Source organism: Peromyscus maniculatus, chromosome 2, assembly GCF_049852395.1.
Source record: "Peromyscus maniculatus bairdii isolate BWxNUB_F1_BW_parent chromosome 2, HU_Pman_BW_mat_3.1, whole genome shotgun sequence".
Lineage (NCBI taxonomy): Eukaryota > Metazoa > Chordata > Mammalia > Rodentia > Cricetidae > Peromyscus > Peromyscus maniculatus.
Genome location: NC_134853.1, coordinates 30164994 through 30191410, shown reverse-complemented (window position 1 = coordinate 30191410; position 26417 = coordinate 30164994). Strand labels below are relative to the sequence as shown.

Genomic DNA, 26417 nt, shown 5'->3' with positions numbered 1-26417 from the left:
GACCAGCAGTAGACAGCCAATACGAAAACAAAACAAAAAACATTCAATTACATTTTTGGAGGTTTGTTTTTTTTTTTTTCTGTCTCATCTCACTGTGTTGTTCTTTCTCTGACCTTACTGGTATTTTGCTTGTATATTATGGTTTCCAATTCTGTATCATTATGGGTTTTGTTTTATGTGTTTCTGTGTATGTTTCTTGTGCTTTTTCTTTTTTCGCCTGTTTGTTTTCTAAAGAGAAAGAAGGTCCATGGAATCAGAGGTGGGTAAGATATGGGAGATGAGGGAGGGGAAATCATGATCAGTATATACTATATAAAAAATTATTTTTAATAAGAAAGGATTTCATAACAGAAAAACTTTAGCCAGGCACTGGCCTGTAATCCCAGCTACTCAGGAGGCTCTAGTAGGGGAACTACTAGGTTGGACAATTTAGTGAAAGCCTGTCTTGAAACCAAAAGAGCTGGCATTGTAGATAACGGTAGCACACTTGCTTGCCATGGATTCAATTTCTAATACTACCCAGGCAGTCAGGTTTTCTCAAATCCTGTTACAAGCCTGGAATGTACCTACGGCTGGGAGTTGGTTCCTGAAAGGCATGTAGCACCGTGTGTCCAGTAGATGTCAGAAGCCACCAAACAAAGCACATAAATCTCATAACCACTGCAAATCCAGATGTGTAGCTAGCTGAGCATGAAAAGCAACTTCTTGAGTACATTAGTATTTCAAAATAAAAGTCAGAACTGGCTGGGAAGTGATAGCTAGCCTGGTTAGTCTACAGAGCTAGTTCTAGGACAGCCAAGGCTACACAAAGAAATCCTGCCTTGAAAAACAGTAGAAGTCAGAACTGTACTGATGTATCATAAGCTAGTACTCAAGAAACACAATTTTACTATGGTGGCGCACGCCTTTAATCCCAGCAGAGGCAGGTGGATCTCTGAGTTCGAGGCCATCCTGGTCTACAAAGTGAGTTCCAGGACAGTCAAGGCTACAGAGAAACCCTGTCATTTTTATTATTATTTTGGTGTTGGAGATCAAACTCAGGGCACTGAGCAAGTACTCTATTCACTCAGCTTGCACCGTGTCCCATACGTCAGGGACTGCAGTCCAAGAAGGTAGTGGCTAACAAGAACGGCACGGCCACCTATGCCTTGAGGTCCGCTTGGGCCCCAAGTCCCGGCTAAGCAGGGCCGTCTGAGTCCAGGGCCTGGGGGAGGGAAAATCAGGGAGACTATAAACTTGACCGGGAATGAAGGTTTTTTTTTTTTTTTACACATTCTGGATCTCTTTCTCATTTCTTACCCCATCACCCTTATTCAATTCCATATCTCCCGAATACTTCTCTTGAGACAGGGTTTCTCTGTGTAGCCCTGGCTGTGCTAGAACGCGCTCTGTAGACCAGGCTGGCCTCAAACTCAGGGATCTACCTGCCTCTGCATCCTGAGTGCTGGGATTAAAAGTGTGCGCCACCACTGCCTGGCCATATTGTATTCCCCACCCCCACCCCACCCCCGTTTTTGTGACATTGTACCTCAGTCTGACCTCCAATTTGGAATCCTCCTGCCTCATCCTTCTAAGTATCGGGATAGTTGTGTCCAGCTGGTCAAGCACAGAGAACTGGAACTAAGAATCGAAACCGGTAGGCTCAGTCAGTAAAGCACGTGCGCAGCCATAAGGCGAGGAGTTCGGGTTCTCAGCACCCACCCAGAAAGCCGGGCGTGGCGGCCGCACAGTAACCCCGGCCCTGGGAGGCGAGTCACGCTGCTGCAGGGACTCACTGGGGCTTCTGTCTCAAACAGAAGTTGGAGAACTAACCACACACACGGGCCTGGGTAGGTGCCCCAACAGAAAAAGATGTAAGGCTCAAACAACTCAGAGAGCCTCGTTTATCGGAAGCTTTTGTAACTTTGTATGCCCTACAGAAAAGGCAGACTTCCCCCGCCACGGTCACCTCACGCCTCCACAAAAAAGAACGCCAACGCTGAGATTAAGCAGGCAAGTTTTATTGTTGACTGTAACAATTCTACAAAAGAAACGCAGCAGTACGGTAGTAAGCGCGGCCGCCCACCTTAGTCCCTCAGAGCTCTGGGCAGGAATGGCTTCAGGCATCAAGTATGAACTTTCTTCTTGCTTGTTTCGAGTACCAGATCTCACCAACTTTCACAAAACGCTTTTTTTTTTTTCCACTGCAGTTGAAGGGCTAGTGTTGGTCAAGTACGAGGGTAATGTTTGACTCCCAGTCAAGGTGTTAATGCAAAGTAACTAAAAATAGCAGCCACAAAATCTGCATGACATTGCATCCAAGGAAAGGGCAACATGAGTTAACAAAGAAATATGTGCATTTAATCAAATCACTTCTCCCCTTGAGTTACACAAGGCAGCAGTACCAGCTAGTGTCTAATATTGCACTGCTGGAGCATAAACACAGCTAACCAGCGAGCGCTGATACTGCTCTAGCTGCCTCGGTGATTACGCAGTCCAGCATGCTGACTACAGTCTTAGGCGTTTACAGGCTTTAGGTATTTGACAGCTGAGGCATCAGAAAAAGGGCTATCATAATATACACAAGCATTCGCTTCCGTTAGTATATCGCTTTCCAAAATACACTGTTCAAATAGTCTTCTTTTTGTGACATTAAAAACTATGGAGTTTCTCTTATTAAAGTCCAAACCATCAACAATGAAAAAAAGTACAATATAAAATAATACACATGAAGCTGAACATTTAGTTACAGCTCAAACTAGGAATACTAACTACATGTAGCTGCTTCATTTTTGGTTTCAAATTTTGGCCCCTACTTCATTCTTATTTACAACTGGTACCTGCTGAGAAGAACATCCAAACCGGTAACTAGGCATATGTGTGGAGAGGAAGCTGGGACTGGAACCCAGGGCTCTAGCATGCTAGGCAAGCTCTCTGCCAGAGCTCCAGGCCCAGCCTGTCTGAGGTGTTTTAAAAATCTGTTTTTAACTATAAGGCATCATTATGGCATATTGAAGGAAACTAATATTTGGAAAAATATCAGTTTTATTTTATTCCTTTTCTTAGTTTGGTTCTTAAGTATTCTAAGAACTTACACTTAAATTACTTAGCAAGAGGGTTTTATTTTACAGAAAAAAGGGAGATAGACTAGTGGGAATACACAATGAAGCTTCCATAGCAGTTAATGGAGGAAGGTGGATACCAGACGAATATGTTTTATCTAAGACTTAAATTGATGCCACGTTAGCTGGAAGTGAGACGATTGACTTCAAATTCACATTTTAATTCCTATTTGCACTCAGCAAGGAGCCAAGTGTGTGCATGCTGCTCACTATTAAGATTTGGTTTCACTGGCTCAACATTTTTCACTCCACCAAAAGTAAGGCCCAGGCCCACTATCCAGTCGTGTTGGCTGAAAATACTGCAGCCTGAGTGTAGACAAACATCCCCTGAAATTGCTCCAAGTTTTCTTGTCTGATAGTTTCAGGATCACAATACGTCTTTCAAACACTGAAGGGAGAGAAAAAAAAAAAGGCAGTATTATAACCTCTAAATTTAAGTTTTCAAATTCTTAGGAGGCTAACATCTTTCAGACAGTCCCAGTTCTTATTCACAGTGGCATTCACATAGTCAGTTAGTTTACTAGACTGGCAAAGGCATCGGGTATTTTCTAATTACTCCCTCTGTATTACTCAGTATATTTAACATGTAACATGGCACTTGTCAAACTCAATTCAGTTCCAATTTTACCCATTCTTCAGTGGGGTCAAGTAATTGGGATGTTCTTACAGCATTATAAAAGTTCAACTCAATATTAAAGGTCTTATACAGAGCTGGAGTGCCAGGCATGGTGGTCTACACCTTTAATCCCAGGAATGGGGAGGCAGAGGCAGGAGAATTTCTGTGAGTTCCAGGCCAGTCTGGACTACATAGAGATCTTGTCTCAAGAAAACCAACCAAACAGAAACAAAAATGGCTCAGTGGTTAAAAGCACTTGCTGCTCTTACAGAGCACTGGAGTTTGGCTCCCAGCACGCAGAAGAGACAGTTCATAGCTGCCCGTAACTCCAGCTCCAGGGGTTCTGATATCCTGGCTTCTGTGGGCGCGCGCAATTTTAAAAAAATCTTTAAAAATAAATCTCGAGGGGCTGAAGACAGGGCTCGGCAGTTAAGAACACTGGCTGCTCTTCCAGAGGACCTGGGTTCAATTCCCAGCACCCACATGGCAGCTTACAACTATATCTACAGTTCCAAGGGATCTGATACCCTCACACAGACAAAACACCAATGCACATAAAATAAATTCAAAAGAAATCTTTAAAAAAATTTAAATATCAAGTTAAAAAAAAATCCCAAAACTCACAAATTTCAACAAAAATGTTAAAATCAACAGGCAGCACCAAGACATGACTGATGGCAACCAGGAACTCTCTAAGCCAGGGACTGATCAGCACTTGAGGCCGACAGTTCCTTCTCACACACCCCGAGGGTCTCAACCCCTCTGGCAAACCTCTATGCCCCAAAATATTTACATTTCAATTTACAACAGCAGCAAACCTACAGTTATGGAGAAGCGACGAAAAGAATGTTGTGGTTGGGGGTCCTCATAACACAAGGAACTGTATTAAAGGGTTGCAACGTTAGGCAGGTTGAGAACCACTGTTTGAGGTCGTCGTGCTACATCCATCGGACTGACTTTGGTAGTAGGGGTGAAGCCCAGGTCTTCACACACCCCACGGCCACCTTGAAGATGGGCAGAGTGAGGCAGACAGTGTGGAACTGGCACAGCAAGCCGTTCACACTCATGGATCCAGATTTATACATTTGAAGGGTGGGTAAGGACCACTCAGGAGGAAAAGCTGAGTCCTGATCATGGACACACTCTTCTGGTCAGTATCTCCTCCTTTATTTTTATTACTCGTGATTATGTATATTCATGTGTCTGTGTGGGAATATGTGCATATGTGGAGGTGACTGAGGCCAGAGAGTGCCCCGGAGCTAAAATTACAGGAGGTTGAGAGCCCTTCATGTGGGTGTGAGGAGCCAAATTCAGCTGGTTAGCAAGAACAGTGTGTGTTCTTTTGTTGTTTCAAGACAGGGTTTCTCTGTGTAGCTCTGACTGTCCTGGAACTCACTCTGTAGACCAGGCTGACCTCAAACTCAGATCCGCCTCCCTCTGCCTCCTGGGTGCTGGGATAAAAGGTGTGCACCACCACCTGGCTAGCAGTAAGTGCTCTCAAATACTGAGTCATCTCTCCAGCCCACTTTTTACTGTTCTCCAAAAAAAAGCAACCACTGGCAACAGGAGCAACCAGGCTAGGTGTGGTGGTGCACATTTGTAACCCCAATACTCAGGAAGCTGAGGCAGGAAAATTACCCCCAAGGCAAGTCTGGGCTACATAGAAAGTACCAGACTAGCTAGGAGATACAGCAACACTGTGTGCTAACATTCCCTTTGCATTGTATTATAAGTAGTCTAGAAATATTTCAAGTTATATAGGAGGATAAATGTGGGCTATAAACACATGCTATGTAGCTTTATATCAACGTTGGGAGCATCTGTGGATTTTTGGTATATGAGGTCTCAGATTCTGAGGGCTGGTTGGAATAGACAGACCTAGGATAAAATCTTTACACAGACAGGTTTCCCCTATGCTGAGTTATTTACATGGAATATGAAACAAAACCAAAAATACTCAAAAATTAAAATGAAAACTGTTGGCATTGTGCATACTTCTCCATGGAAATAAGAAACAGATAAAGAAATGGAGATGACTCCAGTTTCAAGTGGCCAGTCTGAAGTATGGTCAAGACTAACAGATTCTACAATTGAGACTAATTACAATCATGTCTTCAAAAACACCCAAAACCAAAAACAACCCCCCAAAAAAACCCAAATGCTAGTTTGTGAGCATTCCTGCTTAAAATGTGTTTTACAAAGACACAACTTAGTGCTCAGCTTAAAACACTATGCATGGAAAAGCTTCTCTTTGGATACAGAAAAATACTGGTAGAGAAATCTATTAATTATTCACCATGATCACAGTTTCCCACTTCTTTAGCCAGCACCCCTAGTTTTCCTGAAAGAACTTTGCCTTTCCCAGTGCAGTATCACAGAGAGGCAATTTTACCAGCTAAAAGAGCAATGAAAGTCTTGCATAATCCAGCATCATGAGAGAGTCGTGAGCCTTGACAGAAAACCCAGTTCCTGCCTTCTGACTTGAAAGTTGTGGATGGGTGTTTCATGCCGGTAACCTGGCTAAAACCAGGCCCTGGATCTTCCCAGTCATGAAATCTGAGCCTACCAGTTATCATGCAGCTCTGTCTTCCTCTTCCCAGCTCGCTATAGTATACTAAGAATCACTTTGTGGGCACCTGAAGTACATGCATGTCCTAAGTTGTTGGAGGGAAGGGTCAGAATTATTAAAGGATGTTGGATGTTTAGCCTCCTCAGACCTGCTGCTTCATCTCAGTGAGGTCAGTGGCATTCCAGGGTTTAACAGTGGAGCTGCAGCATCCTAACAGCTAGCGGGAAAAGAGAATTCCAGGACACAGAAAAAATGTTTCCTTTTCTTCTTTAGCAACAATAAAGCAAATAGTATGATCCAAAGATAATCTTTAAAGTTTTAAATGCAAACATTCACAAATTTCTCTTTCCTTTCTGGTAAGATGTATGTTAAAACAATGTTTTATTTTGTCATAAACTATAATTAAAGTATTATGTACACAAGAGAATTTTTTTCCTTTTCCTTTTAGAGACAAGGAAGGCTTCATGCTGCAGACCAGTCTGAGGCTGCCTAGAAAGGCACTAAATAGCCAGGTGGGGTTTGAACTTTGAACTCTTCTAAGAGCTGAGATTACAGGTGTGAATCACCATGCTCACTTGTTACTCTGAGTTTAGTTTTTGAGACAGGATTCTTCTTGTGTTATCTTGGCTAGTCTGGAACTCATGGAAATCGTTCCTCTGCCTCGAAAGTACTAGAACTGTGAACTTGCACCAACACACCCAGCCTACACAGGAATTTTAAAAGATAACTGGATATCACCAGGTATGAAATATTAGCCTGGGTTATATAACAAGACCCTGTCTCAATAAAACAAAAAGAAAAACAACCCTAAAATTCTAACAAGTTATGTTTAAATACTCTCACATAAGGTAGACTGGAACTCATTATGTAGTCTATGCTGGCCTTGAATTCTTTGCAGTTCCTATTTCAATCTCCAGTGTTGGGATTACAGGGTCATCACAAAGAATTACCTTTCTGGCCTAAGTGGTGCACAGACATACATGTAGGCTAAATACCCATACACATAATACAAAATAGTATATGCGTATATACGTATGTGTGTATGTGTGTGCATTACACAAAAGTAATAGATCATTCTTCCAAAACGCAAATTCCCGTTATTTGGGGACCACGGCACAGTGACAAAGGGTGGGGGAGACACAGCGCAGGAGGTAAAGGGGCCAAGAAGCCGAGAGCCCAAGTCAGTCACATTCAAAGACTCTAAAAAGGGAAATCAGTGGATGGAACACAGTAAAGCGAGGAGCTGAGCAGAGCAGGCTCCTAAGCCCAGAGGCAAAATGTTCTGAGCAGCACAGACTACTCAGTCCAAGGAAGAGTCCTGGGCAGGAGCCTGGAACACAAAAGGGTTTGTGTGGAAAAACTGGAGAAATCTTCATTATTTCTTAATAATTATAACTTAGGAAGTAAGATACACTTCTGTAACCTTAAGATCAATAGTATCAATACAGAACTTTATAAAGCTCACAGCAGGGTGGGGGGACTCGGTAGCAAAGAGCTTGCCAGCATATACACAGCCCAGCTCCACAGAAACACACTTTACAAATTTTGTTTCCATTCATTAACCCAGCTGATTCCTAGATAAGGTTGAGTCAAATTCGCAACATTGGTCGTGTGGGTACCTTAAAGCGCAGAGACATGCTGCCTCTAACCCAGTCTCATCTCTATGTGAGTACAGAACACATCCATAGACAAGCAATTGATAGACTAAATTTAGATGCAAACACTACCTTTGGGACCTCAAAAGTACAGACTAGAATTACACAGGGAAAGAACAAAAATAAAAACCTGTCCCTTTAATCCCAGAGCTCGGGAGGCAGAAGCAGGCAGATCTCTGTGAGTTCGAGGCCAGCCTGGTCAACAGAGTGAGATCCAGGACAGCCAGGACTACACAGAGAAACTCTGTTTCAAAAAAACTAAACAACAAAAAAACAAAAATACACAACAACAACAAAACCCTTGTCTAGTTAGAATAGGAGACATTTCTTCCAGCCAAATTTCTAGCCTCCTTCTCAGGGATCAGGGGTCCTCTGGGCATGCTCAGTAACTTGTGAAGTGCTTTCACGATCTTTTGGAAACACGAAGAGACAAAAGGAGAAAAGGGTATCTGTGAACTAAAATGATTGCTTTCATCAGTGGGACCTGGCCAGGTTCCCACTTTGAGGAACACAATGATCCTTCAAGGCCCTAGCTACTAGGAAGTCTCCCTGCAAAGGCAGATCCAAACCTCTTCACTTGTAGCCCAAACTATGTGTGGCTCAGAACGAGGAGTCACACACAGAGTCACAATTCTCAAAGATGATGAAATACTGGCAATTACATCTCCAGTTTAGGTTCCATCTGGTTAAAGCTCACACCCATGAAAATGTTAACAAAATCAGAAAATGACAAGTCTGCAAATCCAACAACCAAATATGAAGAAATGAGCCACACCTATCCTGGACGTGGCCCTGGGATACCATGTCCTCGGGCAACCAAACACAGAATGCCAGTACCCTTCTGGGAAAACTTGCGGGTTAATTGATAGGGTCCTTCTTAACAACAGCCCATAAACTATCAATATTTCTTCCCACTAGTTTTAGATTTAAAAGAGAGAAAAAAGGGCAAACAATGAAAGCATTTGGAACAAAGCCCATTTTTTGAACATGAGGTCTTACGATATCATCCAGGCTGGTCTCAAACCCTAGCTTAGGCTCAAGTGATCTGGCAGAAAATAGTAGGTATCTATATACCTGGCTGAGCTGTATACTCAAAAAAAGTAAGTCAATTTTTCTAGAGGGGTGACTTTTTCTTTTCTATAACATTTGTGTGTGGTGCACATGTGGGAGTCAGGTCTTAACTTCCATTATGTGGGACTCGGATCAAATTCAGGTCATCCAGCTAAGCAGCAAGTGAGCTATCTTGCTGGCCATTTTAATTCAATTAAAAAACAAAAACAAGCTGGGCAGTGGCGGCGCACGCCTTTAATCCCAGCACTTGGGAGGCAGAGCCAGGTGGATCTCAAGACCAGCCTGGGCTACCAAGTGAGTTCCAGGAAAGACACAAAGCTACACAGAGAAAACCTGTCTCAAAAAAACCAAAAAAAAAAAAAAAAAAAAAAAAAAAAAGGAAGGGAAAGGAAGAAGGGAGGAGGAAGAAGAAGAAAAGCACTCTTACCCTATCCCATAACTGAGAAATGAACAAATGTCCAAAAAGTCATTTACTCCAGAGTTACACCCAAATCCACAGTAGCACACAGCTCTCACTCATATACACTACACTGATATCGTGTTCTTGGATTACAAACTTCATTCCAATCTACATTCCTTCAAGGTCTTCAGACGTACCAGTGAGGAAAGGGGAGGCCCCTCCTCATCTCCTTCCTAGAGAAACCTCCAATTCTTGGCATATCATTTTGGGCCTCTCTGATTTAGCTTACACGATAGGTCCTTATAGTCCTTACCTTCTTTTCTGAGGACGATCTAACTGCTTGGGCCCTTAAATACAAACCCATTCTTTGGGTAGAGTCCTGGCCTGGTCATTTGTGTGTACAAGTCCATCCTCGGTTGCATACTAAAATGCAAGTTAAAACAAACAGGATCAATAGATGGACAGCTTGTCACTGTGGATGTTATTTTAACTAAACAAATTTTAACAAAAATATATGACACGTAGACCCTAGGAAATCACACAAGCGACACACACTGACCTCAAGGCTTCATTTTATTACTTATCAAACTCTTTACTAGGTGGAAGTTACATTGAATATATGGATTAAAAACAGACACAAAAGCACTAGACCACAACTAAGAAGGATCAAATCCGATCTTTTTTTTTTTTTTTTTTTTTGGTTTTTTGAGACAGGGTTTCTCTGTGTAGCTTTGCGCCTTTCCTGGGACTCACTTGGTAGCCCAGGCTGGCCTCGAACTCACAGAGATCCGCCTGCCTCTGCCTCCCGAGTGCTGGGATTAAAGACGTGCGCCACCACCGCCCGGCCCGATCTTTTTGTTTTTGCATGTACATCTGTACACCAGAAGAGGTCACTGAATCCCACAGATGGTTGTGAGCTACCATGTGGGTACTGGGAATTGAACTTGGGACCCCTGCAGAGCAGCCAGTGAGCTATCTCTGCAAACAGAATCTGATCTCTTAAGTTAACATGATAACTTCCTTCCGGTAGGACAGGATATCATGTATTTGAGCATCAATTACCTTGTCAGGCATTATACATTAACCCACAAACCCAGTAAATTTTAAATAGTTTTAAATTTGAAATAAACCACTGAAATAAATTCTCAGTTGGGAACTAAATAAAAATTTTTGTATGAGTCATCAAAAGACTCAAAGTCAAAATGTTGAGGAGGAAGCCAGTATTTATTGAAAACCCAAAGTCCTTGAAAGTAACGGCTAATGAAAAGAGCAAATGAGAAGTATTAAAGGTGTATGAGGACTCCCTAGAACACCCAGGGTAAGTAATCCACCAAAGATATCAGAGCCTTCAATTTACCAACCAAATTAACCCTCTCACTGCCGAATGCTTTCCAAGTATTTGCCTCCTTCAGAAATTCTACTCCCCATTTCTCTTCAGCATAATCTCCTTCCTTCCTTTTATTCCTGACAGAGTTTTCTCCAGACCACAGCCTAGACCCAAACCACGCCAAACTCTGATCTTCTCGCCTCTACTCCCAAGCGCTGGGCTTATGGACATGTGCACCATGTTGGGTTTATGAGTTGTTGAGGCTGAAATCCAGGCTTCCTGCATGCTAAGCAGGAAGCTGCTTCACTGGTGGAGCTGGATGGCCATCCTGCTCTTGATACACCTTAGGCTAGTGCTAAGCCCAAGTGCTGGCATTACAAGTGTGTGCCACCACAACCAGCTACAAGGTTGGGTAGCCACTCTGCACATCAGAATTTCCCCTATTTAAAAACTCCACACTCTTGCTAGCTTCGTACCCCTACTCTCCTAAGGAGGGAATTCACAAAGTTGGAATAGTTTATGAGAGAAATGTTACTGAAGTTAACGGGGAAATAGCTCTGAATTCTTTATTTAAAGAGTATGTTTTCCCCCCTTTTCTTTTCTTTTATTTTTTTCAAGACAAGAGTCTCGCCATGTAGCTCTAACTGTCCTAGAACTTACTATGTAGACCAGGCTGGCCTCACAGAGATCCACCTGCCTCTGCCTCACAAGTGCCGGGATCAAAGGTGTGTGCCACCACACTCAACAAAGATAATGTATTTCTAAAATGACATTTGTCATCATGACACCAAGTTTTAGATTCAATTAAAAGATAAAACTGGACACCACTGGCAAATTTCATTTATTCAACCAATTATTTCCTGAATATTTTCTTAATATATAATATATAAGCATATAAAATTAATCAGAAAGAACCAGAAATAAAAACATTAACAACAGTAACTGGCATGGTGATGCATGCCTTTAGTCTCAGTATTTGGGAGACAGGCAGGTGGATCTGTGAATTCCAGGCCAGCCAGGGCTGCATACTTAAATCCTGATAGAAAGTAGAGAAAAAGGATGGGGGTGGGATGGGGGCAGGAAGATTAGAGACAAGAGCAATAGAAAATGGCCAACAGCGATCAAGTACACTGTGGGTGAAGATAAGCAGACTATATGAAATGGAATAGTTTAAGAGAAGTCATCTACAGATCTTACCACCTGTGACAAAGTCAAGGTAGGTAGGACCCCATAGGAACCAGCTGTTACCTCAGGAGCCAACAAATGGGGTGGCATGGACTTTCAAAAGAGAGTGGAAATTGGGCCAGGTATAAAGATTTGAATTCATGCCTCACAGCTTGAATTATTGAAGGCTTGGATGACTGAGTCCCAAAGCAATCCCAATTCACTGATGCAGTTTATAGATTCTATATAAGCTCAGCACTTGGGAAGCAGAGCCCGGAGGATCACAGCCAGGTGAAGGCTAGCCTGATCTACATAGTGCTCCAGAGATCAGCGGAACTACATGAGTGTATCTTAAACTAAGTTAATAAGTAATAAAATAAATTCCAAACACTTCTAAACAAGAGCAGAATATCTAGAAGAAATAATGTAGTATCATTGTGCTTCTGATTATAGCAGATAATTCTAACTTTGAATGACTCCAGGAGCTATTCAAGAGAATGTATCATTTTTGAAGCATGTCATTTAAATTTTAAATCTTTCTCACGTTTCATTATTTTGTACATTTATGTGCATACACACAGGCATGCTGAAGCACACATGATGGGGCATAGCACAGAGATGGAGGTCAGAGGACAACTCTGGAGAGGTGGTTTCCTCCACCGTGAGGGCTCAGGGAGTCAGGCTGGACTGCAAGCATCATTACAATCTGAGCTATCTTGTCAGTCCGTGTCAGATTTGACCATAAATCTAGAAATGATGCTAATTATGTGTTTGAGGAGAAATAAGTATCTACAATTGCCAATCATGGTACTTTTTACCTAAGATTAATTTTGCTTAATCTCATTATTAATGTATGTATATGAAAGCAAATGAAATTGGTCAAATCAAGCTAAACCATTAAGCCCAGCTGACCATTAAATTTGAAAATTCATCAGAGTTCCTATGAAGGGAAAATACAAAAGTCAAAGTATTTTCTCCATAAAACTGAGTAACTTTTTCAATTCACTTCTAGTAAAAACTCTGTATGTAATTTGTAGAGTGGTGGTGGTGGCACACACCTTTACTCCCAGCACTTGGGAGGCAGAGGCAGGAAGATCTTTGAGTTCAAGGCCAGCCTGGTCTACAGAGTGAGTTCCAGGACAGCCAGGGCTACACAGAGAAACTCTGTCTTGAAAAGCCAAAATACAAAACCACAAAACATCTGTATAAAGAGAAAAAGGTGGACTGTAGGTAACCTTTTAACATCCAGTCCTCCAGAGGCTGAATAATCATTTGAGAAGAGCAATGCGCTATTGACCCATCGAGAACCGGGAGTTCTTCCGGAAGAACACGCTACGTCAGGAAGAAATGGCGACTTCCTCCTCTCTGACAGAAAATAGTGTTTGAGACAATGATGAATAGGGTGGTGGATGGGGGCTATCTAACCAGACACAGTTTTACTTGAGACCACGCCCTCCAGAGTCATGGACCATGCTTGGGAAACACATCCTTGTCGTGGACTGGCCTCCACAGACCCAGCTTGCTCACGCAGTGCTGTGCATGAGCAGGGTCGTCTGGAGTCGACTAGTCTAAAAACTCGGGCTAATTTCAGCACTATGAGGAAAGATTTGAGTGACTTCAGGAAGGCATGAGGTTTGCTCAGACGAATGGGGAAGGAACAGATTTTATTCACTGTTACACACCTGTTGCCAATTAAAGCTTATCCCTAGTCAGAAGACAGCGATGGACACAGGAAGCAGCAAAGATGGATGAGAGCAAAGTCAGCGGCAGCAGAATCAGGCCGTCTCATGGAGGCCAGTGCCCCTCCCCAGCCCAAGTACCAAACAAGTCTGTTAGCTGGGCTATTTTTTTTTTCCAAGAAAAACAGAAGTTTTTCATTTTCAATTCCCCCCAGTGCCATTAGAAGAGGTTTCCTGATTTTTAAATACTCAAGCTTGAAACTCCACATTTATATGTTTATTTTTATTTATTTTTTACTATTTGCAGTACTGGAGATTGGACAAGTACTCTATCACTAAGCTATACTCCTACCACTCCATTTATTTATTTACAAATTTTAAAATTACATCTACTTATTTTGTGTGTGTTTGGGAAGGTGCATATGTATGCTGTAGAATGTATGAAGTCACAGGACAACATTCATGAGTGAATCCCAGGAATCAAAATTCAGGTCACAAGGTTTGGTGGTAAGGGCCTTCTTAAAAAAAAAAAATTAACATTAAGGTAGGTGTGGTGGTGCATGCTTTTAATCCCAGCACTTAGAAGGTCCCTGTGGGTTTGAGCCTGCTCTACAGAGTGAGTTCCAGGACAGCCATAGCTACCTAGTGAGACCCTGTCTCAAAAAGTGAAACAAAATTCTATTTTATGTGTATGAGTAATTTTGCTTGTGTGCATGTATATAAGTGCATGTGTGCGTCCCTGATGGTTGTAAGCCAGTCTTGTGGGTTCTCAGAACTGAACCAATGCCCTCTACAAGAGCAGTAAGCACTATTAGCAGGCCCTCCATCTCTCAAGCCCCATTGTTTTATTTATCTACTTACTTATTTTCGTTTTTTGGGATAGTGTCCCACTTTGTGGCCCTGGCTGGCCCGGAACTCACAGACCTGCCTGCCTTTTCCTGTGATTAAAGGCATGCACCACTATGCCCAACTTATTTTATTCTTTTAAGTCAAGGAATGAGGAGACAATTCCAAGGAAAATGCCCCTTAGCAACCCTGTTCTTCATGCACACACCTATACTGCTCACCCTCATGAACTTTCTCATAGCACACAAGTTTTAAAAGCACAGACAGATTAAAGGGAAAGAGGATTATGGGGCCAGAATTACGACAGGAGAGGAAAGCCCTAATCTTGTCAGGAGGATGGACCTGGAGTTAGGTCTTCACCAGAGACCGGATCTACACGCTTCAAAAAGCAAATCCATCAGCACAGGTACACACATTTCAGAGAATCAGTTTCCTTCCTAGCTGCAATTTTTAGGCAAACCGATCTTAATAATAAGGGCCCTGAGGATTTTTCTTCTTCAAGCTACTGACCTGGTAACCTTGGAAGAAGTTAAGAATTTCCTTAACTCCAGTATTGTAGGCCAGGCCCTGCATTCTGACCACCGTGCCAGGCTGGGGCGGGACACTGCTAAGATTAGCAGCTGTAGGGAAGTAGCCAAGACTATTAGGCGAACCTGGGGGGCTAAAGGGAGAAAAAGCACAGTGAACCAACAGGAACACACAATGTGGACATTTACTCTAAATATATTACTTAAGAAACTGATGTTTTGAAGGTGCCATTTCTTTTGCTGCGATGAGGTATCTGTCCTAAGACAGGTAAGATTGTCACAGAGGTTCTGCCTCTCGTTTCGGCAGCAGCCAAGGGGAGAGGAAGTGGGGTTAATGCAGTGTTAGATGCAAGACTTTCGCGAACCTCTCAGGTTCTCAAAGGAGAGAGAGGAGGAAGAACTAAGCCATCTCACCCACTCCACCACTTCCAAAGCCCAGATCACTGAGGGTTAATGAGCCAGTTTTCAAGAATATTAAGGCGTGAAGAGGCATGGCTATGAGGGACTAATAGGAACCCCAGCCAGAGACCAAAAGTGTCCGAACTGAAAGCCCCCAAGAACCAACGGCTCCCCACGTGCACAAGAAGACATGAAGCCCAAGAATGCCACAGCAGAGCAGATCACACCAGGGCCATTTTTGCCAGTGTGACTCTTTAAAAACAGGGGAGGGAAAGAGTTAGAAGGGACACTTAGCAAGCCGAGCTGATCGCCATTGAAACAAATGAGGCCTCCTGGCATTATCTGCAGCCATTTCCTCCCAGAAGTGCAAGACTTGTCCGTGCCAGGCTCATGATGTACCTCTAGCGACCATTATATTAGTCTCATTAATGAACTCACCAGTCAGCTTTATGAGAGTCCCTCCCAATTGGCTTTCTACAATTGGAGTCCAGATCATTTCAATTTGAAATACGTACAGGAATATTTTTTAACCCAGTCATGAACTTAAGAAGCAATACTGACTCCAACTTTAGATCAGGAACCTCTGGTCATCTTCCCACAGAGATAACTGTACCACTACAGAGTAGCCCTCTACGTAATTCTAACAAGTAGGTTAGCAGATGTGCCTCTAGCCCACAGATTACGTTAATTAGCCCAGAAACCGTTCATTTGCTGTCACACAGGGGCAGTCGACACCTGCAGTTTCACAGCAATGTTCTCAGAGAGGATTTAACATATCCGGTCTTCATCTGATGAATAAGATTCTGTGACATTCTCTTACTCTTATTATCATTTATTAAATATTAGAAAACAGCACAGGGCACCGGGCACTAAACCTTTAGGTCTCTAAATCAGTGACCTCAACTATGTGACAAATTTGAATTACCCTAGGAGAACTTCACACTTCTGAAGAGAGCCCGCCTGTCCACCCATCCAAATTACAAATCCAAGACTCAAGAAAGCCAAATGCCCCATGACTGTACCAATAAGTAAAGCAATTAATTCAAGTGATTTTAATGAAAACCAACATTGATATCACTACTTAAGAGACTTGTGCAATCGACACTAGAATTAGGGTGTGTGCTGAATGGCATCTAATGCTCTGCCCCTAAAGCCAACACCTCCGCATTTTTACAGAGGTGAGATAATTTCCTACTGAAAACGTATCAGTTAGCACTTTGTCAAATGAGAAAACCACACTAATCTCTCAAGTTCAATATTTTCTTCATATTTAACCAATATTCAAAGTATATCTTTTCATACCAAGTATCTGATATAAATCTAATATACAAAGACCACATATTTCAATACAACCTAGACGCTTCTATAAAAGATATGAAAGTCTTGTCATGTCCCTAGCATATTTATTTTCATATACTGTCCTATCACATTTTATTGCTTTTGTCTGAAAATCTTCTATAAATTCAGTTTGGAGTCTTTGGCACCTTCAAAATATATTCAAGATGGAAGCAGATAAGGGGCCAGTGAGAGAGACAGCTTAGAGGGGAAAGGCATTTGCTGTCAGGTCTGATCCCTGGGACCCATGTGGTGGAGAGAGAGACCCAGCACATGCACACACACACCAACACAGAATGAACATAGATTTAATTAGATACAGCAGAGATGCTGCCTTTTTATTTTTAAGACAGGGTTTCTATGGGTAGCTTTGGAGCCTGTCCTAGAACTCACTCTGTAGACCAGGCTGACCTCGAACTCACAGAGATCTGCCTACCTCAGCCTCCCTGCTGGGATTAAAGGCATGTACCACCATGGGCTTCATAAGCAAAAACAAACAAACAAAACCCAAGTAGTCATCATAAGGGTTGACGGCTCAGTGGAGAAATGCACGTGCTGCATAAACCATGTAACGTGAGTTCTGTCCTTGAAATCCACACAGAAGCGGAAGGTGACAGCTGATCCCACAAAGTTGTCCTCTGACTTGCACATTTACCCTATAGGTTGTGCACCTGTGCATATGCTATTAAGAGAAATCTTTTAGGAAGCCCCAATTCAAAATTTAACATTATACAAGACAATTAATTTGTTCAGATCTTGAGGTAGCAATTATTCCAATGACATTTAACACAACTTCAATTTCATCTCACTTTTCTTTCTTTCAGTTTTTTGATACAGAGTTTCTCTGCATAGCCCTGGAAGTCTTATTATTTTCCTAGCATCTTATTTATATACATTATCCTATTGTATTTTATTGCTTTTGCCTAAAGATCTTCTCTAAATTTGGAACTCACTCTGTAGACCAAGCTGGCCTTGAACTCACAGAGGTCCGCCTGCCTCTGCCTTCTGAGTGCTGGGATTAAAAGTGTATGCCACAACTACTCAGCTTCTAGTCTCATTTTTCAAAACTATAATTACCTATTAGATTCTAGAAGCCATAAGGAAACTCGAGGAACCTGTCTATCTCCTTGAGAGGGAAGAAATTTCTACAACCTAAAATCTGAATTCCAAGACTTTGCAGGGATTACTCAAATGAAGAGCAAAATGAACACATTTTACAATAAAAATGTCAGATTCAAATGTAACTTTATATAGAAAAATCAAAGGACAGTTACTAAAAAACCTAATAGGACTAACAAGTTGGAACATTTTAAAGAACACAACGATTAATTGCTTTTCCATATAAGACAACAAACACCACCACAATTAAAAACAATTTATAGTAACATCAAAAGGAACATTCCCAGGGGAAAACACACACAGAAGCACATGAGTTGAACACTACGTATTCATAAAACTCATGCTCTGGACCTGTTTCAAGTTGGAAGCAGGAGTACAAGTCATCCTCAGCTGTACAGCAAGTTCAAGGCCAGCCTGGGCTAGGCGAGGTGTTCCCCCAAAGAACCGACAAGCCAGGTTTAGAAGCTTGAGCCTTGTTAAGATTCTCCATTCCCTGAGTCGGGGAGATGTTTCAGCTGCTAAAAGCATCTGCTGTGCAAGCCTGATGACCTGTCCGGCTCCTGGCACACAAAAACTTGGAGGCACTGATGCACCTCTCATATGATGAGATGAGAAGCGGAGATAGAAAAACTGGCAACAAGCCCGTCAGCCTGGGGTACACTGCCCGGCAGCTGAGATGAGGAGACCTTGTTCGATAAAGTAGAGGGTGGATACTAACTCCCAAAGGCTTTCTTCTAACCCCAAACCCTTAATATGACAGGAGCATGGGTGCACCCACACAAAATTTAAAAAAAAGAAAAAAGGGTTCTTCACCAACTTCAAAGTCATCATGAAAAATGCCCAGTATAATCCATACCTTTTTAGTTAAGATCAAATGTAATAAATAGCTGAGGCTGACTCCAAATTTGTAATCCTCCTGCCTCAACCTGAGTGTTAGGATCACGGGCATTATAAGTTTCAATGTAGCTCAGTAGCAGAGAGCATGTTTAACTTGCATGAGAACTTCAGTGTGGTACCCAGTACCACAATTAAAAACAAAGCAAGGGAGATGGCTTAAGAGGTAAGGTGTTTGCCCTGTGTGAGGACCTGAGATCAAATCACAGGAACAGACGTAAACAGCTGGATGTGGGAGCATATGCAGCTGTCTCAGTGGTGGCCATATAGGAAATGAAGACAAATGGGTCTCTGGAAGCTTGAAGTCTAACTAGATTTGCCTCACACAAAAAGGGAGAAGGTACCAAGATTGCCCTTAACCTGTAGATGTGCTCGGGGCACACATACACATTTATTTCTTTTTGGGTTTTTAAGATGGGTTTCTCTGTGTAGCCCTGGCTGGCCTCAACCTCACAGAGATCTGCCTGCCTCTGCCTCCTGAGTGCTGGGATTAAAGGCGTGCACCACCACTACCCAGCCACGGACAAATTTATTATACACTAAAACAAAGAAATAAACAAAACCAATAAACACAAAGTTCAGCTTGTTAAGTGGTTATGGAACAACAAATTTAGACTCCCTATCTGAAATACTATAAAAAATTAACTCAAATTGATGTACCTGACAAGATGGCTTAATCCCAATAACTCATGTAAATGAGTACAAGCTCGGTTTCCAGCCAACACACACAGATGCCTGTACTCCCACACGGGAGACCACTAATAAGTTTAAAAAAATTAAAGGTGAACTCAAATTGAGTCCTTTATCTAAATATGAAAGCTTAAAATATAAAAACTCAAGGAAAGTGCATCAAGCTTTTGTACCTATATTTAGATTTGACACCAAAAGTGGAGTTCAGAAAGGTAGAAAAGATGAACACACACACACACACACACACACACACACACACACACACACACACACACACACACACATACCTTTATATGTATCTCAAAACAAGTAACAACGGATGGGCTGAGAAGATACCACTATCAATAAGATGCTTGCTATCAAGCAGGGAGATGGAGTTCAACCACCAACATCCACATAACGAGACACACATGCTGGTGTTAGTTGCATCTGTCATCCTGGTACAGGGGAGGCAGAGACAGGTGGCTTCCTGGAGCTGGCCAGCCAGTCAACCCAGCTCAACTGGCAAGCTCAGGTTTGCTGAGGGACCCTGTTTCAAAAATACAAGGTGAAGGTGAGGAAGACCCAACACTGATCTCTGGCCTTCACATGTACAAAAGTACATACATGCACACACACCCATACATAGCGGTGGGGTGGAGGTGGGAGTCTGGATCCACACAAAAATGTAAATGCAAATCTTGACTGTTGCCTAGTATATATTAGGAGTGTGACATCTTTTATTATCACAATAAGGACGTTTTTACATAAGATTAGATATAATATAGAGAATGTAAGGAACTCAAGCACCAGGTTCTCAAACTATGCTTCAACTACTAACATAAAGCGAGACTGCCAGGAACTTTAGAGGGTTGAGATTTTCACGCGTCAATGTGTCAGTTCTCACTCACACTTGGAATGAATGATTTAAGTTCTACAAATGCTAAGGACTTGACAGCACTAGAAAAGAATGAAATGGGTACCAATGAGAAGTCAGGACCACACTGAACTCAAGGCGCTTCCCATGGTGAGTTCGGGCCACATAAGAGAAGCTGGTGAAGACTGCGCCTGATCTGGGTGACGGTCCTGGGGGAGAGGCCCGAGAGAGGGATGAGAGCAAGAGGAAGAGGAAACCACTACATCACCATGACTGTGAAGACAGGACAGTGCGACGCTACCACGGCTCCCTCTATGCAAGGTGCCCCAAGAGCACGAAGCCCAGGGTCTCTCCTCCTCAGAAGTGGACAGAGGTGAACGCAGAAACTCACAACTGGTCAAGGTGCAGAGAGTCGAGTGTGCAACCCCAAATGGGACATCTCTAACACACCCTCCCCCAAGGCTCAGAGACCATCACGGGAGGGAGGACAGGGACAAACTCTGCCTTCTGGCCGTGACTGGTCAAATCCACTCAAACATTCATATGATGAAGTTTTTCTTTAAGGCTGTAAACTTACACAAAATTTACGTACCAATTTAAATACATGTTTTTGGTAGACAAAGGAAAAGAAAGAATGGGATCATGCTCTGTACCCAATTGTTTCCATTGTCTCAACGGCCTAATGGTCACACCAGGTTACTAGTTAATGTCGGTGTATCTCAAGTACTAAAGTATTTTTTTGTTTTGTGAAACAGGGTCTCTGTAGCCATGCTAATCTAGAACTCGTAGTGATCCTCATACCTCAACCTTTCAAGGTGCTAGGATTAAAGGTGTGAGCTACCATGCTTGGCAAATATACTTGTTATTTTAAAAAAAAAATATTTAAATTTAATAAAGAACTTCTCCATGTGCAAGTTCTTTCACGAGGGGGCCTGATCAATGAACTCTGGTCACTGGTCTTGGTGGCAAATGCCTTGACCTGCGGAGACATCTCCGTAGTCCAAATATTTTATTTTTAAATTTTAGTTTTAAACGACTCCAGGCTGAGAGCTCAGTATTTACCCTGCTTGTATAAAGGCCTAAGGCTCAAACATGGTCCAGGGTGGGAACTGGAGAGATTTACAGCATGAAAATAAATACCCCATGTTGTAGTAAGTTCATGTGCTTGTGCAGGCAATGCCATTAGAATTAGGGAAATTAATAAACACACTAAGAGTTAATCCAGGGCTGGAGAGATGGCTCTGTGGTAAGAATGTTCAGTGTTCTTCCAGAGGACCCAAAGCTTGGTTCTCATGCCCATCACTGGGTGGCTCACAACCACCTCTAACTCTGTGCACATATGCATAAATAAATAAGTTATATACTACATATATAAAAATAAAAAATGCTGGTTGTTTTACGTCAACTTGACACAAGCTAGAGTTATCTGAAAGGAACCTCAATTGTGAAAATGACTCCATAAGATCCAGCTATGGGATATTTTCTTAGTGACTGATGGGAGAAGGCCCAGTCCATGGTGGGTGGTGCCATCCCTTGGCTGCGGGGGGGGGGGGGGGGGGGGGGCGGTTCTGTGGTTCTATAAGAAAGCAGGCTGAGCAATCTATGAGGAACAAGCCAGTAAGCAGCACCCCTCCATGGCCCCTGCATCAATCAGCTCCTGCCTCCAGAATCCTGACTTCCTTCGATGATAAACAGTGATATGGAAGTGTAAGACAAATAAACCTTTTCTTCCCCAAGCTGCTTTTTGGTCATGGTGTTTTATCACTGCAATAGAAACCCTAAGATATGTGTGTGTGTATCAATCCAGAAGCAATAGGATAGATAAATCTAAAGCATGGATCTTCAATTCAGAAATTTCATGTCTGAATCCTCCTATAGAAGTTAAGCATTAAAGATGAAATTTGGGATACAGAGAAAATTATAAGCTTTATTGTTTAAAAATAAAGAAACTGTTATATTATGGAGTGTGTATATGTGTGTGTGTATCCCCCCAAGACAGGGTTTCTCTGTGTAGTCCTGGCTGTCCTGGAGCTCACTTTGTACACCAAGCTGGTGGCTACAAACTCAGATTCCCTTCCTCTGCCTCTCTAGTGCTGGGATTAAAGGCATGAATCATCATGACAGGCTTGTTTCATTTTTTTTTTTAGATATAGGTACTTCCTCCTCTATAGTCCTGGCTGTCCTGGAACTCACTAAGTAGATGAGGCTGGCCTTCAAATCAGAGATTTGCCTGCCTTGAGTTCGAAGATTAAAAGTTTGCACCACCACGCCTGACATCTGACTAGCTTTTAAAAAAGAAGCAGGTACATGTTTAGAAATACACATGTATTGGGGGCTGGAGAGATGGCTCAGGGGTTAAGAGCACTGGCTGCTCTTCTAGAGGTCCTGAGTTCAATTCCCAGAAACCACATGGTGGTTTACAACCATCTATAATGAGATCTGGTGCCCTCTTCTGGTGAGGAGGCATACATGCAGACAGAACACTGTATACATAATAAATAAATAAACCTTTAAAAAAAAAAGGGAAATACACGCGTGTATGTTTTTAAACTAATAATGACTTTTTGGGCTAGGCAGTATTCAAGATGAAAGTCTTTTACTCATTATACATCTATCCTCTTAGACATAATGATGAGTATATCCAAAATTTTAAAACTACTAGGTGGAAAAAAAAGTATTCATCCAAAGGCATGGTCCCAAACTTAGAGAAATGATTAAGACATCCATGTTAGTTCTTCTTATCTCTGGCATTTCAATTCAACACTCACGGTCATTTCTAAGAGAGTCCTTCTTACAACAAGGCCCAGGCAGTTGAGTCAGTAATGGAGGTGACTACGGAAACATACTAGAGGCGGAGGAACTACATCAGGGGCTCATCATCTTTTAGTCCTGACATTTAGAAGACTTAAAGAGGCAGACAAAGAGTGTCCTGACAAAAGAGCCCACCAACAATAAGCGTTCATACAGGGTTTAGAGGCCAGCCCACCTCAGCACTCACGGAGTCAAATGTACTGCCTTCCACACACTAGGTGAGCACTTTACCATGAAGTGTGCACCCCACCCCAGCCCAGCCCAGCCCCTTTGGAGCCATTCTAAGCTCTTAAAAGACAACTTCCTGGTAATCATCGAGGCTTTAATCCCATTCTTACTCCCCAGCAGATTCTCAAAGCGCCTGATCAACAAGTGTGGCTAACTGGTTCTACTGGGAGACAGACCCCAGCCTTCCGGTTCCCTGCTGGAAGACTCCACAGTGGGAGAGGAGACAGCAGCAGGACAGCAGGGACAGGACAGACAGACAGCAGGGGAAGGACAGACAGACAGGAGGAACAGAACAAACTGGCTTTGGGCCATTATCAAAAGCCTCACATACAGATGCGTAAATATCCTCAAAATACCAGTCTAAAGATACTTAGGATAAAAACAAACCCTGCTATAAACACCTAATGATTTACAAAACTGAAAGTTTTATATGAATAAAGAAAGCTTACAACTGGATAAACAAAGGTACTGAAAATTCTTTAAAACTGAGGATTAGGCAGGGCGGTGGTGGCACATGCCTTTAATCCCAGCATTCAGAAGGCAGAGGCAGGCTTCTGGATCTCTGAGTTTGAAGGCAGCCTGGTTGACAGAGCAAGTTCTAGGACAGCCAGGGCTGCACTGTCTTGAAAAACCCAAACCCCGATCATTAGAATTGTTTCTATATACCCAAGTTAGAACCACACACAGATGTAAAAGAGATTCCAAAAACCTTCACCAATCACATCATTTGATAAGACGCAAACAACCAACTTTTGTTTCACCCCTGGGACCACACAGTGGAGTCTCCAAGTCGTTCTAACTTTCTCCTGTGCACACTGGCATGTGTGTGTGCATGTGTAATTTTAAAGAAATACAGATTTGGTATGCTAGCACACACCTGTAACCCCAGCACTTGGGAGGCAGAAGCAGGAGGATTACTGACAATCTGAGGATAGCGTAGACAGCAAGGGGTACAAAGTGAGACCCTGTCCTTAAAAAATAGAGGGAGGAGAAATAAAAGGAAAAACAAGCCAATGAATAAAACACTGACATTGCCGGGCGTGGTGGCGCACGCCTTTAATCCCAGCACTCGGGAGGCAGAGCCAGGCGGATCTCTGTGAGTTCGAGGCCAGCCTGGGCTACCAAGTGAGCTCCAGGAAAGGCGCAAAGCTACACAGAGAAACCCTGTCTCGAAAAAACCAAAAAAAAAAAAAAAAAAAAAAAAAAAAAACACTGACATTGAGACAAGGCTTCCAACTCCCCAGCGTACGCCTCTCCGTTACACAGTTCCACCTCCCAGAAACTGGCTGCAATGGAAATGAAGTAAAGACATAAAGTACGCAGACCCTAGGAAAACACTGAGTAATTTCAACCTGAATTTGTTTATAGTATTTATTTAAGGAGTAAAGAATACAAGCATTGGGAAATTTAAAGCAACTATATTTATTACCAGCTGACATTCAAGCTAAAAAAAAAAAATACAGTTGTTCCCATTATGAATTATTGTTTTGTGATTCATCTCCATGTTGTTACCACCTGATCCTACTACCCACTTGCAGTCCAGTAACAGGAGGTGGAAGGGAGAGCTGAGCTCCTGGTCAGTCTGAAGACTATTCTAGTCACATACCGCAAAATGCATAATAAACTCCAGTCTGTCTTAAAACGACCTATTGGTCAGAGACATGACCAGAAGCTGTGGCCGCCACGCTAACCTTCAACGAGAGACAATATTCTTTTGTGAGCTCACACACTGGTTCTCAAAGGAGTCCTTTGTTTCCGTCCCTCGCTGTCACTTCCTGTATAACCTTACCTGGGATAGTATGCTGTGTAGTTCATGAAGAGCTGAGTGCCTGCTGGGTAGTATGCGGTGGAGGGCTGCAGCGCCCGTGGACTGAAGAGCAGAGACGGCTGATAAATGGCAGCTTCGGTAGGAATCACTGCTGTAGGAGCTGGGAATGTGTAGGAGGGAGGAGACAGGCCTAAATAAGCAAAGAGAGAGACTCTGAGCCACGTTTGCAACAGCTACCACGGATGTTAGCACTCACGCCACATTCTCCTCCCCACCTACATAGTTTATAAAGATCATTTTTTTGTTTTGTTTTGTTTTTCAAGACAGGGTTTCTCTGTGTAGCTTTGAGTCTTTTCCTGGAACTCACTTGGTAGCCCAGGCTGGCCTCGAACTCAGAGATCCGCCTGGCTCTGCCTCCCGAGTGCTGGGATTAAAGGTGTGCACCACCACTGCCCGGCTTATAAAGATCATTTTTATGTGTCTATGGATATACCTGTGTGTGTTAATGTGCAACACATGCAGGCAAGAGCCTCTGGAAGCCCATGGGGGTGTTAAAGGCAGCTGTGAGCTACCATGTGTGTGCTGAAAACCGAAACCAAGAACAGTCAATGCTCATACCTGCTGAGCCGTCACCCTACCTCAGCTATATATTTTAAATGAAAAAACCATCACAGTTCTTTGCATCCCAAGCAACTTCCTTCTGATTTTATGGAAGTTTTACCCTTTAGTATGACACGAAATCAAAGATATTAGGCTAAATCGCTGCACCATGCACTGTGCCAAAGCACATGTGTCTCAGGAACTGTTTCCAGGGACCAGATAAACGCTACATTATGTTCATCCAAAAAACAGGCTTTGAAGCTCATCTACACCTTAGGAAACAGCCCAGAGGAAATAGATACATAACGCTTTCCCCAAACCAGCTGATAAAAAACTGGCTTAGCTGGGCTTGGTGGTGCGTACCTATCTATACTGCCAGCAGTCAGGAGGCAGAGACTGCGGTTATCGTCATGACTTTGAGACCAGTCTACTCTATATAGCACGTTTCAACCGAGCTAATGGGGTTACATCATGAGAGTGTGACCCAAAAAACAAAACAAAACAACGAAATCAAAACCAAACGAACCAAACCCCACATGTACAAAAGGTGGCTCAAATTTTGAATAAATGAAATCTAGGGGCTGAGGGTATAGTTAAGTGCAGTGCATGGTTAGGCCCTGGGTTCAATCCCTAGCACCATGGGAGGAGTGAGGAATTTCCTCTATCTTCTAGTTATCCTGCATTTTCCTTGATCTGAAACTCCCTAAAACTGGAGCTGGTCGTGATCACTAGCTTTCCAAATAGCATGAATACACTAGAAAG

General features: G+C 42.7%; 1 protein-coding gene across 10 annotated transcripts in view; it reads right to left on the bottom strand.

Moving 5' to 3' along the window:
• Positions 1 to 1984: 1984 nt before the first annotated feature.
• Positions 1985 to 26417, bottom strand: part of Esrp1 (epithelial splicing regulatory protein 1) — a 57390-nt gene continuing 32957 nt past the window's right edge. For 3 of the 10 annotated variants that reach the window (XM_006974935.4, XM_006974936.4, XM_076563891.1), the window contains exons 13-16: positions 25077 to 25245; positions 14939 to 15089; positions 9726 to 9835; positions 1985 to 3489 (exon numbers count right to left, since the gene is read on the bottom strand). In XM_006974935.4, coding sequence (XP_006974997.1) covers positions 9761 to 9835; positions 14939 to 15089; positions 25077 to 25245 — 395 coding nt within the window. In that variant the 3' untranslated portion in view covers positions 1985 to 3489; positions 9726 to 9760. The remainder of the gene's footprint in view (positions 3490 to 9725; positions 9836 to 14938; positions 15090 to 25076; positions 25246 to 26417) is intronic. The other 7 variants (XM_076563896.1, XM_076563895.1, XM_015993832.3 and 4 more) reach the window with 3 other exon arrangements.